Source organism: Lissotriton vulgaris, chromosome 3_1 (genome assembly GCF_964263255.1).
Source record: "Lissotriton vulgaris chromosome 3_1, aLisVul1.2, whole genome shotgun sequence".
NCBI classification, from domain to species: Eukaryota; Metazoa; Chordata; class Amphibia; order Caudata; family Salamandridae; genus Lissotriton; species Lissotriton vulgaris.
The window spans coordinates 1,063,081,296-1,063,101,336 of NC_141689.1; the positions used below are offsets into that span (position 1 = coordinate 1,063,081,296).

The 20,041-nt window shown below is 44.5% G+C and overlaps 1 protein-coding gene across 1 annotated transcript in view; it reads right to left on the reverse strand.

The window, feature by feature from the left end:
- RIGI (RNA sensor RIG-I) overlaps positions 1-20,041 on the reverse strand; it is an 818,172-nt gene that overhangs the window by 367,613 nt on the left and 430,518 nt on the right. The window contains exon 9 of the mRNA XM_086961483.1: positions 2,641-2,899. Within this exon, the coding sequence (XP_086817609.1) occupies positions 2,641-2,899 (259 nt within the window). The remainder of the gene's footprint in view (positions 1-2,640; positions 2,900-20,041) is intronic.

Sequence of the window (20,041 nt, forward strand, 5' to 3'; positions counted from 1 at the left end):
TTTTCTAAAATGCATCCTATTTTAGTAATATAATGTATATCATGAATTTTTTATTATCTTTTTAGAATTGAAAGTATGCACTTTTTATATATAGCCTCTTTGCACACTAGGCAGGGTTGCCTTAGTTGTTTGATAGTTAGCACTGTAGCACTTTTTTCTGCCCCCTTTATACAATTTTTTCCGCCCTTCTGGTGTCCATATAAACATAATAGTAAGTCGGAATTATGATGATGCTATTTTGTTCAAACATTTATGTTGGTCTTTTCCTCATGATCTAATGGATTTAACCAGTTATTACATTGTCAAGATAACCTTGTGAACAGACACAAACAACAGACAATATGTTTTGTCAATATGCATTTATGCAGAGCATTGATAACATGATAAATTTGAATTGTGGTTGTTATTGCATAATAGCATTGAAAACCATTTAGAAGTGAGTCAGTCCTCGTAATCATGGACACCCACAACTATAGTCTGTTGTCTATATAGTTTGGTCACATGACCATTCTTTGAAGGTGGAAGGTAGGCGGGGCACTACTGCACTTTAAATGTCACAAAAAATCAACTATTCCCTGCATGTGAACAAGGGCTGCAAAGCCCGAAACGCGTCATGGTTGGTTGGATCGCAAAAAACTGAAAATAAATCTACCTGAATGAACCTGTGGTCTGTCTCCTGCTTCGCCGGTCCTGGGTGATCGGAGGTGGTATTGCGGAGTTCCAGTTTATATATATATATATATATATATATATATATATATATATATATATATATCCATACTAATATAATAAAGAGAGAGCCCAAACCTTTGAGGCGGGTAATCTCAGGAACCACAGCACCAATCACAACACTCAATACAGCATTGGAAAGGGCAGTTGCAGCAGAAGGACATAGGCTATGCAGACCCCGCCATATACATTTAAAAGGTAAAAGAACCGTGCCAGCAAAGTAGTCCCTTGTGGGCGTGTGCTGGGGGCGTGACAAACGCTGGGGGCGTGTGGTACTTCCGCCCTTCATGCCATATCTCATATCGTGTGCTAATCCCACCCTGCTCCCTTTAAATACCCCTGCACCCCATAATCATAACCCACCCGTACTCCTTAAAATACCCCAACACCCTTAAACACTAACCCATCTTAACCCTATAAATATACCCTGTACCCCAAAACCCAAACCTATCCCTAAACCCTAAAAATACCCCTATACCCCGAAACCCAAACCTAGCCCTGAACCCTATAAATACCCAAACCTAGCCCTGAACCCTGAAAATACCCCTGTAACCCAAAACCCAAACCTAGCCGTGAACCCTTAAAATACCCATGTGCCCCAAAACCCAAAGCTACCCCTGAACCCTAAAAATACCTCTGTACCCCAAAACCCAAACCTAGCCCTGAACCCTAAAAATAACCCTGTACCCCAAAACCAAAACCTACCCCTGAACCCTAAAATACCCCTGTACCCCAAAACCCAAACCTAGCCCTGAACCCTAAAAATACCCCTGTACCCCAAAATCCAAACCTAACTTTGAAACCTTAAAATACCCCTGTACCCCGAAACCCAAACCTATCCCTGAACCCTAAAAATACCCCTATACCCCAAAACCCAAACCTAGCCCTGAACCCTAAAAATACCCCTGTACCCCAAAACACATACCTATCCCTAAACCCTAAAACTACCCCTGTACCCCATAACCCAAAACTATATCTGAACCCTTAAAATACCCAAACACCCCAAAACCTATACCTCAGTACCCCAAAACATATACCCCTATACCCATACTTACCTTATCCAAACATTAAAAAAAAACATGCTTTTACCATTCATGCATTTACTACGAATTTCGTTGTAAATGTATGCGTGGTAAAAGCATATAAAAAATGTAATGCCATGCGTTATAATGGCATTGCGGATTCATGGTACTTTCGTAATGAAAGTATGCGGAGTAATGGTATGGTGAAAGAAAGTTGAGGAATAATGGTGTGTTTACCCTCCCCCTGTAAGTATATTGCTGGCAAGGTGGCCCACATCACCAGCAACATACTCATATTTTTTCACCAGCCATTTGAAAAATGCACAGGTCTCTCTCATTGATGGTCAGCACCGACATACACTTTTAGACACACGTCCCGCCACTAATGAATGTGTTCTTCTGTAATGTAAATTGTGCTCATGCCATGTTGTCGAGTTCGCGCTATATAATATTGCAAGGAAAAATAAAGTAGGGAAACTAGAGTTCACACACTACTGAACGCGCACTCTTAAGTGCATCAGCAGTGCACTGTGAATCGGAGCGTTTCACAGGCCTGTCACAGATAAGAAATGCTATCAAAACGAAATCCTACAAAACAATATACTACTGGCCTGCAGCAATTCATACCTGGACAACGTCGGGACGGGCTGCTAGTATATATATATATATATATATATATATATATATATATACACACACACACAGAGTAAAATCATCATAGGCATCACAGGTGCGACCAAGGTTTCTTGTGTGTGAGGGTTAACAAGCTCCTTTGAGGTTCAGGAGGAATGAGGGAACGAGCAAGTCTTGAGTCTCATAAATTGACTGTTTCTGGACCCACATTGTGGCTAATATTATATTAAAGATCATGTGCCCCACAGTTATTTACCTGAGGTAGTCTTGCTGCACTAGAGCCCAGTTTCATGCTCAGATAGTTGTGCATGAGTACACTGTATGGGTGATTTCCAGTTGTGTTGTGGCACTCATCAAAAATTAGCAGGGTAAACATTGAAAGAGAAGGAATAACTCCATCGTTGAGATTGTTCACTAGGATTTGCGGGGTCAACACAATAATATCATGTTTTTCAAAAATCATGCCACTCGGGGCTGACTCATGTGTTTCTCCAGAAATACCCGCAACAGTGTACCTGGAAAATAAAGGTATTACATAGTGTTATCAACAAAGTAAGCAAATTCCCTACACAGTTGATATGCTTTCTCCAGTAAGTGTCTTAAGGTACATTATTCCTAATTGCATAAAATAAATTGTCAAGTCACATAAAAAGACCCTTTATAAGGAGGCAGAGATCATAACAGACCCTCTGGGAAGCACCAAGGAAATCCTCTGAGAGCTCCATGCATCAGCAAATACCCAGTTTCCACACTGATCTCTAGACATAGTCCACAGAGAACATCATTTCATGCTTCCCTCCCACAAAATGCCGAGAGACCAACGCTCCCATATTAATACAGGAGTCAAAGCTGCAGTAGAATGGTGCATCTCCTACTGCTATTTAGCGGTTGGGTATTTTGTATAAATAGCAATAAATTATTTTGGGATGGGAGAATGTTTAAAGATATCCTAGATTTTCTCAGCAAAATAATGCAACAGAAAGATTAGGGAAAGACACAAAAAAGTGAGACTGCCAATTAAAAATACAGGGTGGCAGGCTAGGCGATGCCATGAACAGCAAGCACTATCCACAATATGTTCAACAAATTACCAACCTTACACCGAGAGTAGGCAGGAGTTCCTATAATGTGGCAAGAATTAATGTCATTATGCCAGTGCATGTATTACTCATGAGTGAGGAGTGGGCATCATTGAACCAGTAATACCCAACAACTGTCATAAATTAGCACCATTTTGCAAGTTAAGTTTTGCACATTCATGCAGTAAACCTTACTTCAGGCTCAGAGTTGCACAATCACTTTTTATCTGGAATTCTTCTTCAGATTTGTTCTAAAAAGAATTAAGTATCAGCATAGATTTGAGTCATTAATTATAAGACTTGGCTACATGGACCAAAAACACCCCATTTGCTGATATTATAGTGAACTATTTCCATATGAAAATGACTTAGTGTTGATGAAGATAATACACGATCCCAACTATCACCAACAGTTATTTCTTCATCTGTACCTTCCTCCTTATGCTGCCAGATGGAGAGAAGTGCATTACCACAGGTTGTTACTAGACGCCCTCTTTAGGGACCAAAAAAGGGTGCAGCCCACAGGTTGGTAGTAGTGGCACCACGAAGCCTGAAGATTGGGTGCAGTAACTCAAGTCATTATTAGTGCTAGGTGCAGTAACTCAAGTCATTATTAGTGCTACCTCTAAAGTGGATCGAAAAGGTGCAATACTTCTGGTCATTACTAGAAGTCCCCTTGAAGTCAGCAGAAGTGATGCAGTATCTCAGTTCATTAATAGAGGCTCCTCTGAATTCAGTATAAAGATTTCAGGCCCTAAGGTTCTAAGTAGAGGTCCTTCTGAGATCGTCAAAATTATTGTGGTACCTCAGATTACAACTAGAAATCTCTCTAAACTCAACAGAAGGATGTACTACTATAACTGGGCACATGATGCCCACTGCAATCTGAAGCCTTAAATCTCGCAACCGCACCCCAAAACAGGAAAAGTAGAAGTGAGCTTTATTTTTGCATCTTATGTAAATTTTTAAAGGCAATCCTGGGCCTAAAAACACATTATAGCAAGGAAAGTGATGTGCTCTGTGTTCTATGGTCAATTCCCTGCTAAAACATTTAATACAAGATCAGGCAGTAGTCTCACATAACAAACAAGATGCAGAGCTAGCCCGACCAAGAGAGACTGCAAATAGGAGCATATGAGAGTTCCTGGAGCAGGTACAATGAAGAACGTGTACCTGATGGCTCGGCAGATACAGTTTTCAGGTCCTTCGACTGTGCTACATCTCACTTTCATTAACATGCACTCTTGCACTCTTTACAGTATACCTATGTGCATGAAGGAACAGGTACATTCGCTCAAATTCACTACAAAGGTATTTGCACAGGTACAATAATAAAATTTGTATCTGCAAAAACACTGGGCCAGTCACAGCTGGCAGTCGTATCCTGAGGTATTGGCCGTAGGGTAGGTTCTCCCTCAAAGGTCTCGGGTGAAAGCCCGAGAAATCCAACAGGTAGTTTTTAGCTGTGGGTTTGTAGTGTGTTTTTGTTGTTAGTCCAGTCCCACTTACTGTGATGATAACATCTATAAATACCACTGATTCTTTGCTGGAGTGGTTGGTAAATTTGAAGTAGGGGTCTCGAGTGTTGATCCAGGCTAAGAATTGTTCAAGGTTCGTCTCATCTTCCTTCCAGATCAGCAGGATACAGAGGAATTGTACTGACATCAAGGACTACAAGACACAAGCCTCAGATCTCACTGAAAGATTGAAGTCTCGTGGTTACCCAACTAAAATCCTGGAGAAAGGAAATAAAACGTGCTAGAAACCAACCGCGGGAGGCCCTCCTGGTAAATACTGTTAAGGAATCCTCTGATATACCACTAACGTGTGTGACCACATATAGCTCTATCTCAGATGCCATGAAAAAATCAGTGAACAAACACTGGAAAATTATAACAAGCAACAAGAGAACCTGGGAAAAAACCCTTTTCTTCTTTAAAAAAGGTATAAGTTTAAAAGATTCCTTGGTACACACACGCCCTAAAACGGATATGTCCAACTCCGTCAATGTAAGGTCCGTCACCAATGCATGGGGCCTACCCCCCGTGACTGGACATTTTCCCTGCGCAAATTGCAGTGTGTGTCATTTAACAACACACACCAAACAACTCTCACTGGAACCAGGAAAAATATGGATACAGAGGACACACACCAACTGTAACTCGACTAATGTTGTCTACCTGATAACATGCCCCTGTCTGAAGAGATATATAGGAATGACAACAAGTAAGGTGAAACAGCGGATCTGAGAGCACCATAGTAACATCAGGTGCCGCAAGTCAACAACTAGGATGAGCGAACATTTCCTCCAAGAAAACCACACACCAAATGATCTCCGCTGGACAATAATTGAACAGATCACCATGGAAAGAAATACTACGAACATTCTTTTCGAGAAAGAACAACGTTGGGTGTACAGACTGGGAACCCACATCAATGGTCTGAATGACCAAATACCTTGGTCTTCGGTCCTAAGACATTGATGAATTCCATATGTGGACTTTTGTTCCAGTGTATTTTGTACCTTTTGCTGCTTACTGCTCGTCTCCTATGAAGTGATTCTCTAATCTTTGTATCTATGAGACCAGCTTTTTCCTTAGTGATTAATGCACGACGTGGAGATGTTTAGTACATTTTCCATTTATTCATTATGAACACTGAGTGGGTGATTACAATTAATCAACACCAATACTGCACTTTTTCTCCATACGAGTCCATACACTCTTTCCTTTGAAAGTGCCAGATCTAGCACCTTTCTCCGTAGTTCCGGTCTTTTTTTTGCTTCTTTTTAATCAATGCCTAAGTGTTTATGGTGATGGATCAAGCCCTGATCTTTGGACTGGGTAAGAGTGGTCTGCTTAATTCAGACACTCTGTTCATCACCACCCCCTTTTCTGAATCATTAAGTGTTTACTATAACATAAGAACATAACCTTTCCCAATCCCTATTCCGCGCTACTACATTGCGGTTATGGGGATTAAAATGCTACACTTGGCTGCCAAATGTAATTCTGCCTGTACTAGTTACTCTCCGGTAACGAGGACAACCACGCGAGCGCTTGTATTTCAAGCATCGTTTTGATCCTTTCCAGCGATTGAAAGCCGAGATGCGAGCGTCATCTCACGCTCGCCACGCCTTGATCTGAACCGGCACTGGCAACGCCCAAGCGCACACAGCATATCAACCCCCCCCTGCTTCCGGGCCCCCATCCACGGGGTCCGGTTGAGGATATCGCTAGGTGCGGGCGTAAGACCTTTTTTTCGATCAGCGCCCATCTTGACCACCTCTTCGAACAGCGCTCAGCTAAGTAATCTGTAAGCATGGGCAAATTTTGCGAATCTGGCGTTCGCGAATTTTGCAAATTTGCGAACTCGCAATCCGCAAAATCCGCGAATTCTCGCCAATTTGCAGATTTTTTTTTGTGTTTGCAAGGGTTTCTGCCAGTTCGCAAGGGTTTGGTACCAGTTCGCAATCGCGAACGTACTTGTCGGCTCGCAACGGTTGCGTCTATGTTGTTTCGACGTCTGGTTCATCATCACAGGTTCCCAGCACCCTCTGTTTCACCACTGCCACCCTCTGTTTCACCCATGCCACCCTCTGTTACATCAATGCCACCCTCTGGATCATCATCACTGTAGATTATGGGGGGGAAAAGCAAGCACACCTGCCCTGCTTCAACTGACATGAATTAATTTGGGGTTAGTTTATTAATGTGTCACTGTTTTGAAATTACAGGTCTGGCACCGGCTTCCTTATCAGTAATTTGCTTTCTGTTGCAGTGCAATTTTTTTTTCCAGGACCTTTGTGGCCTACTTGTAGCTATTCTATGAGCCTGCTGTGAGGGTCAGAGCAGGGTCATACAATTGTTGCAACTAGCAACTGAACTCTGGAGGGGCCCCAGTCAGGAAGCACTACAGGGAATGGTTACTAATGATGAGTTTGAACTCTTGCACCTGCCGAGTGTTTTCAGTTTTGCAAAACTCGTTTTTCTGCAATTTCACGGGATTCGCGGGGCGCGAACACGTGCGAGATCGGATTCAGAAGCCGCGAATTCGTGCGAATATGCGAATTTTTTTTTTGCGGCGTGTTAGTTCGCAAGGTTTTGTGCGTTTTCGCGAGCCGTTTGTAGCGCAAGGCGCGAAGTTACCCTCACGGTCGTTCAAGGGCGCGGCCCTCTTGTTTGCATGACGCATTTCCATTTCCGGGCGCAAAGTGTAATCTCGCAAAGTGTGCGGCTCGCCAGTACAATTTCGCGGGTGTTCGCGAGGAAAATCTTGCGCAAACTTACCCGCGCGGTCGTGAACGGGCGCGGCCATCTTGTTTCTCATTCATTGCTATGGTTCTGGGCATGCTTTTGGTATCCTCTCTGTATCTCTGCCATCCTTTGCTTGTTTGAAGTTTTTTTTAATCTATTTTACTAATTATCTATCTCTCTATTTTTCTTGCTCTATATTTTTGTGTTTTCTGCTACTTTTGGTTAATTTTAAACTACTTTTTTCAACTCTTTACTTTTCTTCTCTTCCCTATTCTATTTTCTTTATTATTTAGCTTCCTTTCTGCCCAGACCATGGTGAAGGGAGCCGGGAAGCATCCAGAGAAGGCGAAGGGTCCCGTACCCCGTGCCCGGCTCCCGTGCGGGCGTTTGAGGGGGGAGCAGGTCGTACCCCGGGAGATCTTTAGCCCGGAGGAGGTGGCCGCACTCATTTTTTATGTTCAGCGCCGCCTCCCCAGGACCATCATGGCAGGCGGCAGGATCGGTGTCGAGTACGGGATCCGGGAGCGCCGGAAGCGGTGGGAGAAGGTGTGCCGGGCCATGTACCACCACTCTCGGGTCTGGCGCACCTACAACCAGGCCACCCACCGCTGGACGGATGTCCTGGACCGTGAACGAGATCTGCTCGCCCTGCTTGGCCTTGAGATCCCCGGGCTTGGTGAGTAGTAGTAGCTATTTCTTTACTACTCTTTTTTCTCCTGCTCTGTGTGTTATTATATTGCAAATTTTTGTTTTTTACCAAGTGCAATAATGCTGCTCATTACATTGTAGGTAAATTATATTTCAAAATCTTCTGTGCATTTCAGGTGCACTGCTCTCCTTCTCAGTAGTGTTGCTACTATGCTTATTTGTTTTTGATTTTGTGTTCATTTCATTGGCCTGTGAAATTATGCATGAGTGTAGTTTAAAGAACTGCGTAATGCTAGACACTAAAGTTCAGATTTTTAATTACCGGCGCATCCCTGCAGAGTAGCAGGGATGCGCCAGTAATTGTGCGCCACGCCGCCACCACCCATGGTGCGCCGTACTTACAATGCGGCGCACCATGGGCCCAAAATGTCACCAAAGCGTTACGCATCTGTGCCGTAAAGGCGGCGCATTGCTGGAGTTGCGTCGCAACGATGGCGCAGCTCCATCAATGCTCTGGGGTGCCCTATCTCCCCAATGCTGCGTCAAGCCGTACGTCTAGTTCAAGCAGGCGCAGGGTTTGAGTCACGCATCATTGTCGTTAAAGTGAGTGATTGAAATCTTGTAGATTTCCCTCAGCCACTTTTAGGATGCGTTCCTGCGCAGGAACGCCCTCCCTTGCGCCGGAACGCCCCCTGATGGTGCAGGGCTTTACAACGTGATGCATCTCCCATATGCGTCACGTTGTTAATATACGCCGCACCATTGCGCCTCTTTTGTTCTGCCGCTGCGTCACAAAAGTCACGCAACAATGAAGCAAAAGAGCCGCAAGGGGCTTCTAAATCAGCCCCTACAGACTCAAGTCCAGTCCTTCCTTTGTACACATGGCGATAAGAAGAAATAGTGGTGGTGGATTGATAGTTGGAGTATTTTAATGACTGGTTAATGTAGTAGGAAACTTTAGTGTTGTCGCTGATCTGCAATCACGATGGACTTTGTCTGTCACTTCGCGTGCTGCAGACTGCTGCCTGCCAATCCTAGGCAAACCTTTTTAGTACTTTGTTTAGTGAGTTACATATTAAGTTTCCAATTCGACGGTCCGCAAATCAAGCAATACTAATAACGTAGTAGACCACATGAAATCGGTCAATAATATATCCCGTGGAATAGTTGTCTATTTGCTATTTCGGCAAAATATTTTGTTATTGTTCTTTTGAAATGTTTGATTTGGTTGACAAATATCATCCATGTTTTCTGGTCTTTCTTTCTTTCATGTTGTACATCATCTCCCCCCAGGGGCAAGAGGACACAGGAGGAGGAGGAGGGTGCTGTTCAGGATGCAGGCCAGGATCGGGCAGGCGAGGGCTCCTTTGCTGGCCCCAGTAAGTTTTAATTTTAATATAGAGTACTTATTTTTTCCTAGCGTTCCTCATTTGATTTTTTCTAAATCGCCTTTGATCTTCTTGTAGACTGGATCTAAATTCTTATCCTGCCTCGACTATGACTCCCCGTGGTATTACTAGATTATTCTTATTAGTCTGTCTGTGTAGCTAACTAAGATTGCACATTTGGCAATTCCATTGGACTCCCATTCTAGTCAGCAATAGCTCTATGCACTGAGTGCAGTCCTCTGGGATTGTCCATAATGTCTTTTCAAGTCTCCTAAATGTTTATGCTTTGACAATTGCCAACAATAAAAAGGTGAATGACCACCAAGAAAGAATAAGATACTACTTTACTTTTGGTTTGGATAGTAGGACAATCCATTCTACTACTGTTGCAGGGACAAATCTGTACAAACAGAACTATGGACACTAAATAATGCATTGATTACCTTATCAATTATAATAGGTGCTGTTGAGAATTTCCACATACCTCAGTGATAACAGACTTTGAAGTTGAACCCCCAATCTCCTTACTGACTAGATAGTGTGGCAGAGTCATTTAGCTCCCAAAGTCACCGATGATTGATCCCCAATGATGTCAGAGGCACGGACTCATGCTTGCAAAATTCCAAAACCTTTAGCTCATCCACTCTAGTCTGGAGGACCAAAAACCACAGAGTCTATTTAAGTTTAAAAGCTTTATTAAAAGTAAAAACATTTATTAAAATCAAGTTTGTCATAAAAGTAAACGTTTAACTGAAAATGGAAAAGTGCTTAGTGCTGACGATGAATTGGTCACATTTCTTGTGGTCGAGCCGAGCTCTCACCTGGTTTGAACTTGATCCTGCTCGTGTTCTTAGAAGTCAAGATTCTGTCTGTTAGGAGAAAAAGTGGTGCGTGTTAAAAATAAAAAGCAAGCATTCATCAGTTGTGCCAAAAAGTGCAGCAAGACAACAGCCTTCCCTGGAAAAAGGGACATTTTTACTTTAGAGTAGACAGTAACAAATTATTACATTGTATTCTGTTTTTTCCACATTTCTTTCTTCCTCCTAGACCAAATATTATATAGTAGTGAGTGGTGTATTCTAACATTATTAAATGTACTTTGTAGGTGGAACATCTGGAGGCGGGGCCAGCGCCGAGGTGGTGGCATTGGACGAGGGGAACAACTCTGGGGAGGAGGCGGTAGAAGTGCCGGACAATCCTGTGAGGGATAACACGGTGGTGGCGGGCAGAGGTAAGCTATATATTCCTTACTTATTGAGATTGAAGACTGCAGAGTGTGCTTTCTGCACAGGTGTATTATAAATCAACCAGGTAGTAGCCTCCTCTAAATGTACTTCGACTTAGCTGTGATGTTTTTGGCGAGAAGAATCCCAATCAGATCTGAGATGAGCTTGATGGATGGGATGAACGAAAAGCGAAAGAAGGGTGTAAGTAAGTGTGGAAGGACGAGAAATGTAATGATGACTGACAAAGAAGAATGATATGTGTTTGCTTGGTCCCCGAGGTGGCTGGGAAGGAAAGAATATGGTATGGTGCATGGCTGGGTGAATGATGAAGCAAGGATGGGTGGAAGGAGAACAGCCTGGGTGGGTGAAACAGAAACTGTATGTGTGCATATACTTTGAATGGATGGATGCCTGGATCATGGTACTATCTGACTCTTAGATAGCATATGTGTATCTAGAGAGAGTAGACGGTCACTGGATGAACTAAGTGTTACTTTGAAGAGCATGTAACACTGCACCCGCACGTCCGTTCCAGTGTAGGAAAGGCAAGGAAAAGAAGTTGTAATTTTGTCCAAATACTACCATGAATAGTAGCAGTAGTTTGTATTGCAACTGCAAGCACAGCATATATCCGGTTATTACGGTGGACACTCCCTACCCCTCTTAATAACTTTAGTTTAGTAGTAGTACGTCATTCATGTGTGGGTGTATCACTGTTCACTCAATAATAAGCAAAGCACCTAAAGTCATCCCATATGTCATCAAATACATCCCATGTGAAGTGATAGATAATCAGATTATTTAGCTTCTTCATTTTCCTTTTCTAATACTCATTTGCACTACAGGGTGAAAGCTAAATTAATTAAGCAGTAGCCCTTTTAACAGAATAGTCTCAGTGCCACCCGTAATAGAAAAGTAAGAGCTTCACCACCTGCATGTACTGGACCGGTACAGTAACGCAAGTCTGTCTCACTCATCATTGTGTGCGTCTGTTTTTCTCGGGTGCAAGTTCACTGCGCTGGCATTATGCCGGCTTGCATAAGATAACGTACCAATTTTCCTAAACAAGAGAGAAGAAGAAGAATAAGACTGGTGTACTGTCATAGTCGACTGTAATGGAAGTCCATAGTGCTCGTAGAATTTGTTCCTTAAACTCCCACTAATGTTAGAGCAAGGATGAAGAAGTCGGAGGTTACATAGATACTGTCCTCAATAGTTATGTACTGTGCTTTCAATTTGCTAATTGTACTGTGACACAACTTTCTGCTCAATCATTTTGTGTTAATCTTAAGGAGCATTGGTTACAGACTATGTCTTTCTTTCTTCACATTGTTGCTCCTTCCAAATCAAAGACACCATCAAGGAGGAGGGAGCTGGCTCGAATGGCCCGGCAACGGAGGCTGGATGCCACTGTCGCCGAATATCGGCGGCTGGTGACCCTGGAGGAGGAGGAGACGCAGTCTACCGGAACAACAACAACATCCACTGGGACAGCTGCATCCTCTTCCGTGCCCCCACGGGCTGCCAGCCAGCGCAGTGCTCCAGCGGTTCGGAGCCGGGCTACCAAAGCCAAACGCCACCACCGAGCAGCAAAGACAGCAGCTGCCCCCCACAGGATTTGCAAGGCACGCCAGCGCCGCTTATGCCTCAGAGTGTCCTACCTGGAGCAGGAGGTCCTAAGATATAAGAACTTGGTGATGGGCCTCTGCTTCGACCATGCCACCCTCCGCAAGGAGCATGATGCCCTGGCCGCAAAAGTCAACAGCACCCTGCCGTAGTGTCCCTTGCCTCTTTTTTAGAGACTTTTGGAGGGTGGGAATTGGGAGTTGGGTTTTTTTGGGGACTTTTGAAGGACAATCGTTGGGGTGAGGGAGGGTCTTGCGGGAGATTATTTTGTTAGGGCTATAAAAATATACTTTTTGAAACTTTATCTGACCATACCTGTTTTTTACTGCTTTTGAGTCTGGTGGGTGGGGGTTTAACAGTAAGTTTGTTTTCCTGAATAGTCCTAGGACTTTAGTAGTACTACCGTCAATCTCTCGTCTCTCCTAATACTCCATTATACTACCTCCAACCAAACGCTTATCGAACCTGTAATTTGTGTTTGAAAGTAGGGCTAGGCCCAGGGCTGGCTCCACTGGAAATGGCGATTAAGGTTGGCAATCCAGGGCGGATGAAATTTCCTCCTCATTGCGGTGGTACTAGTGGTGTGACACAGTGGCAGTTGCATGCCTATGGAAAAAAAGAAAATGAAACCTGGTTTGTCCTTACTGTAGCATTACAACGGTACGATAGAGAATATAGCAGGTGACAGTACACTAGAACAGTGCCACAATGTAGCCTAACAAATGGTAAAGTATTGATAGTATAACTTGTACTTGTGTTGGATTTTTGACATTGGCTACTACTACAAGAAATAGTACTGAAGCTGAGTAAGTCTAGAATATATCCTCGGATTCCTTCACCCGCCTGTTGCTATGACCTTATCCTCCCCAGCAAGTGTGTGGAATTATTGATGTCATTTAGTCACACTTCAAGCAAAACCACACAGCCCGGGGGAAGAGGGTTAGGGTTTGTAAAATGGATGGGAATGGGGGTTTCTTTTTGGGTAGGTTTTGTTGAGAGAAAAAAAAAAGCACAGCATGGACAAACAATAATTGAACATAAAGAAATTTTTGGGTACAAAGCTAACCATAAATCTTTTACGTGACATAAAGGAAGTGCATGCACTACTGAATGCATTGTTACTGAAAAGTAAGTAGTACTTTCGACAACCGTGAATGACAGAATGCGACAGTACAGGGCTACATTAAATTAGGTTTAAAAAATAGCCAAAGTAAAACCTATAGAATGGCTGTAGGGATCAATTTAGAAGCAGAGAGAGATCCAAGAAATGCAGTCACACTCATAGAAGAAAACAATGGATACTGTATCTGTATGTTGTTGTAGTTGTCCTGTTGAATTTGGTAAGTAAGTTGCATGCAGCAAACAATTTCTCTTATTAGCGGCACTCCTCCATTCCAGCTGACGCTTCGTCCATCAATGTTGGTGACCAGAAGACACCCTGTCCACTGCCTGCCTGCCGGATGCTGAATTGCGTCTCGCTAATGTGAAGCCTGACTCCATCCTTTTTTCCCCATTGCACAGACTGAAACCCGGCCTGTAATTATTGAACGAAAAACGGGAAGTGATATAATATTACAACACCACTGATAAATAAATATAAGGTATGTACGCTGTGTAGTGCAAAAAGTCACACTTTGATTTTCCTAATAGACAGTACAATATTTTTGAAAGTGCGTACTCTGTCTGAGTCACCTTTTGAAGGATAAATAAGTATGGGCAAATTAATTTAGCGGATCTTTCCCCTCAAGCTAGGTGTACTGTAAACAGTGTTTTAGAACAAAATTAGACCTTCCCAGCAGTGCTCCCACCCAGACCCTTACTAAGGCCTAGCAGAAAACTGGTGACAAAACGTACTTCGAAAGTAACAGTAGGCCCAAATACCCCCTTACCCACCGTGGATTGTATTCAAACCACTTGCAAGCAAGCAAAAGAATCCATAGCCAGCATCGCTCCAAGACTCGAAAACCCCCCCACCCAAACACATGCAATAGAAATACTGCTAACCGTAACGAGCCCTAAGTTAAGAATAGTGGCAAAGGCTTTCTTTAACTATACCAAATCCCCCCTTTCCCACCATGGATTTTCTTCAAATGACTTGCAACCAAAATTACACATTCTCACGAGTGCTCTAAGACCCCAGAACTCAGGTGCAAAAATCTAGAACACCCCGCAACACATGCAATCCTGCTGCTAGGGCTAACCCTAACGAACCCTAAGTTACAAAAAGTGCCAAAAGGCTTTTCCTTATGGATTTTGTCCCAACCACTTCTATCCGGTATTAGACCTTCCCAGGAATGCCCCAAGACCCGCCAACCCACCCGCCAAAAAGCACAACACCCCCAAACAGCCAAAAAGGAAAATCTCATACTTACAATATTTCTCGGCCTTCGGTCCAAACACGCTGTGCAGCTAGGCCATAACTCCCGTGTTCCACCACGGATTTCCTGAAAAGCAAATGCAATCAAGATTAGACTGTCCCAGCAGTGCTCCCAGACCCCAAAACTCACCCACAAACACCCGGAACCCCCCAAAGAGCACCTCAAAGGCAAGCAAGTCAGCAAAAACACAAAATAATTTCCGCCTCCGATTTGGTCCAAACCACTTTTATCCGGTATTAGAGCTTCCCAGCAATGGCCCTGAGCCGTCAACCCAGGAGAAAACTAGTAGAAGACCCCTAAACAGCCAAAAAGCAAAAGTACAAAAATGGGGACTTAGTCATTTTCTTGCCAATTTCCCAAATCACTCTGCGCGCGCTCTGTAGCTAGGCCCTAACTCCCCTCTGCCACCATGGATTTGCTTCAAACCTCTTGCAAACTAAAGTATCCATAGCCAGCAGTGCTTCCAGACCCCGAAACCCACCCACAAACACCAGGAAGCCCCCCAAACAGGCCCCCGAAAACGCTACGTTGAGCAAAATGTCAGAAATAGCAACAAAGAAAATCAGCGTGGATTTTGTCCCAACCACTTCTATCCGGTATTAGACCTTCCCAGGAATGCCCCAAGACCCGCCAACCCACCCGCCAAAAAGCACAACACCCCCAAACAGCCAAAAAGGAAAATCTCATACTTACAATATTTCTCGGCCTTCGGTCCAAACGCGCTGTGCAGCTAGGCCATAACTCCCGTTTTCCACCACGGATTTCCTGAAAAGCAAATGCAATCAAGATTAGACTGTTCCAGCAGTACTCCCAGACCCCAAAACTCAACCACAAACACCCGGAACCCCCCCAAAGAGCACCTCAAAGGCAAGCAAGTCAGCAAAAACACACAAAAAATTCCGCCTCCGATTTGGTCCAAACCACTTTTATCCAGTATTAGAGCTTCCCAGCAATGGCCCCAGAGCCGTCAACTCACCCGCAAAGAAGTAGAACACCCCCACAAGTGCTAAGTCTTTCTTCATTGGGCGTAATCCAGCCCTCTGCTTTGAGGGAAATAGGAGTCTGGAGGAGGAGGATAGAGGAGCATGTTCTTCTGAACCTGTGAACCTGAGGAATGCAGACTGCGGCACCTTCAAATCAATAAGCAAACAAGTGAAGACAGTTCTGCTGATGGGCCTGTTTTTGTGATTTGGTGATTAAAGTTTGAATTATATTAACTGTGCACAACAAAGAAAGACAGACACACAGGAATAAAAGTGAATAAGGACGAAAAAGAAAGTTATTGATTCATTGTCTCATTTTCAGGGCTCAGTGTCAGGGTCCAGGAATAAGAATAAGGCTTTGTCATCATACTCTGCGAATTCAGGCAGGGTGAGCTCAGTGTCACCTAACAGAGAAGAAATTCCCTCATCTACGTTGCTGTCCACCTCGTCTTCATCCGGCGTGCTTTCTCGTACTTTGTAATCTGGTGGTATGAGGTGCTGATTCATCTTGATCATTGTTAACCTCTCCACATTTTTGGGCGAGAGGCGGCTCAGTTTGGGAGTTACAATGCCACCAGCAGCACTGAAAACACGTTCAGAAGACACACTTGCGAGTGGGCAAGACAAGTAGTTTAAAGCCAGGTTGGAGAGCTGTGGCCACAATTCTTTTTTCCCATGCCAATACGCCAATGGGTCAGCATTAACATAGACCTCTGTTGAGTCATTCAGATAGTCCTGCACCATCGACTCAAGGTCCTCCAAGGTTCCTCCACTTTGCTTAGCTTTTGCTGTGACCTTTTGAGAACCAAACCCAAGCCGAGTTAGCCAATCCTCTTCAGCATCCAATGTTACTGTTGTGTCTGGGGCAGATGATCGGGTTGGCGGTGTCTTTAACGGCTGAGAGGTCACTTGTGCCACAGCCACAGGTGGAGAAGTGGATTGTTTTGCCTGGGGATGGCCTGCTGATGCTGATGCTGATGTACTGCCTTTTTCTTCAATTTTCTGCCGTTATCTTTCAAACCTCTTGGCTGACAAGGCTAGCCAACGTTTGTACTTTGTAACATCTTCATCAGCAAAAGGAAAGAATGCTCGGCCTGCCAGCGCCTTTTTGTAGCGTGGATCCAGAATAGTAGCACAAATGTAATGCTGTTCTGAGTGGATCATTTTAAGACGTTCATCACCTTGTAGGCGCTCTAATAATTTCTCCGCCAAAACAAAAGGGTCTTCTTTTTTTTCATCTTTTTGAAACACAGGAGACACCTCCTTCAGTTGGTGCTCCAGCATGTACAACAATGGGATAGCTTTTCCCAAATTACAGTCCTCCTTACTGACTGCACGCGTGAAGACCTCAAAAGGACGAAGTATGCCTGTCAGGCTTTTAACTATGTCCCATTGCGCCGCACCCATCCTCAGGTCCTTCTGAGCTGTACCCTGTTTTAAGAAATAGTGATTGAGTACCGTATACTGCTCATACAGACGCTCAAGCATGTAGAAGGTTGAGTTCCAACGTGTTGCCAACTCCTGGATGAGTGCTTTCACTGGCATTCGACGTTCATGTAGCAGGCTCCTCAGATGCTTTCGGGCCTTAAAAGAATGGCTGAAATGGTTGCACATTTTTCGGCAGGTGTTCACTACCTCATACGCTGGACTGTCTTTATCACTCAAGAATTTTTTAACAACCAGGTTTATACAGTGCACCAAACACAGCACTCTGAAATAGTGACCCAGCTCCATGGCCTTAACTACATTGGCGCCATTATCCGTGGAAACATAACCAATCTGGCGTTTTTTTGGGACAGCCAGTGAAGGACCTTTGTGTTAAACTCATCCAAAATGTTTTGTGCTGTGTGACGTTTCTCCAAACCAAACATGGCTAGTGTTGCATGTTTCCGAGCAGCTTTAAAAACTTGGTCCGGGTCAACACCTGCGTTTAGCTTTGCTTTAACACCCGAAAAAGAGACCCAGTGTGCAGTGATGCACATGTAATCAGCACCTGCGCCACTGGCCCACATGTCTGTTGTCAGATGTATAGTGTGAACAGCACTCTTCCGCAAAGCTGCCCCAATCACCTCCAGCACATCTTCATGTAGTGCTGGAACCGCAACTCTGGCAAAATAGAACCGGCTAGGAACCTTCCATTTAGGGCAGAGAACTGCCACTAATTCTAGAAAACCAACCTCTTCTACAAAAGAAAAAGGGAGAAGGTCCAGAGCTAGCATTTTAGCCAGCTTAGTAATATACAGACGCGTCAGTGGGTGGTTGCGTTCATATTGCGCTTCTGTAAACAACATCTTTTTAATGTTGCCCTGGACCAAGCATTTACGGGATGATGATGATGATTTCTTCGACCCAGTTACGCTCGCTGATGAACTTTTTCGCATTGGTGTCTCACTCTCTCCCACACTCTTAGTGTGGCTCACATGGGGTGTGCTGCTGACAGGGGTACTGGGTGTAAGTGAAGTGTTTGACACGTCTTCTTCCTCCTCGTCATCATCAGATGAAACATCATTACGTGCAATTCGGGCTTCCTTGATCGCCTGTAGGTGCGCAAACCATTGGACAGCGTGCTTTCTTTCAAGATGACCTCTCTGGCCTCCGGTACCATAGTTGGAACCAAACTTACCACGACTAACTGCCAACTTGCAAATGCTACAAATGGCGAGGTTTTCCTTTTTTGGGCAAACACTAAAGAAGTCCCAAACTGCGGACTTGAAATGTCTTTGGGGGCCGGAGGAGGCGTCGATACTGGTGGTGGTGGTCCTGCTGCTAATGCCAGATGAAGTGGAGGATGTGGATTGCCGAACTTCAGTACGTTTTGCACTTTCACCACCACTAATTGAGGTCGAGGTAGATGGAGGTCCCTTCTGGCGAGTAAGAAATATGGAAGCGGTAGGTGTTGGTGTACTAGTTAACTCCAATGATTGTGGTGTTTCTTCCATTGCCTCCTCGTCGACAACATCATCATGCTCAGCGGCTTCTCGGGCTAGGGTCAAAATGTCTTTTGGCTGCATGCCCGCTGGGGCTGCAGTGACCTTTATGATGACTGCGTCATCGTCATGATAGTCTTCATCAGCAGGAGTATCCGCCACTTCCTGTTGAGCCTCATCACACTCCATCACTATGAGTCTTTCGACGACCTTCCTTTTACGCTTAACTACCTTTGTCAGATCATGGTGTGCCTCACTCTCAGACGGCAGTGATGGTTCCCAATTTAGATCTGTATCATCAGAAGGAGGTGGGCTTGAAGAAGATGTAGACCTCACCCTTGATCTCTTCCTTGCTAGGGGTGTGGAAGACAATGAATGATCATCAGGAGGAGTGGCTTCCTCAAATGATACCTCGGCTTGATTGTCGATTTCCTGATGTGCCCCTACTTCGGGAGGAACAACTATTGTGGGCACTTGTGACCCTCCATGCACCTCTGCTTGCGCATCGCCTTGCGCTGCCTCTCCTTCCACATGTACTTGGGCTTGTACTTACACATGTGGTTGTTGTTGCGGCTGTGGTTGTTCAACACTCGTCAGATGAGTTACAACAACCTGTGTTGATTCAGGGACATTGCTGCTACTTTCTTGCGATGAGCCAACATCACTGGTCGATGGTGATTGAACAACTTGACTAAGTGCCTCTGCAGCACTCAAGGGCTTGGACTTGAGTTGGCGTGGTGGTGGTGGTGGCACTGAGCCCAATGGAGAGGGGGTGCTGCTCCCAGCTTGGTCCCCAGCAGATCCCGCTGCTGCTGCAGGCGTACTTTTTCTTTCACTCCCAAAAAACGTGGCGGGCGGCACACCAGTCTCCTTGGTAACTTGCTTCTTCTGCTCCTTACTGGCAACTTTCTTGCTAGAGGAGCTACGGGGAACTTTTTTTGGGGCCATCTTCTTCAGAGCAGGTCAGAACAGCAGGCCGCAGTTGCACGAGTTGCAGAGTTGTCTGTGGTCAGACGTGACGTCGCGTGACATTATGCTGCACACACACACCGCTGCAGGACTTCTTCCTGGCACTGGTGGTTCTCTTGAGTCTTGTGCACCTAAAAGCAATGGAAGACAGAGGAACATCAGTTCAGTAATACACCC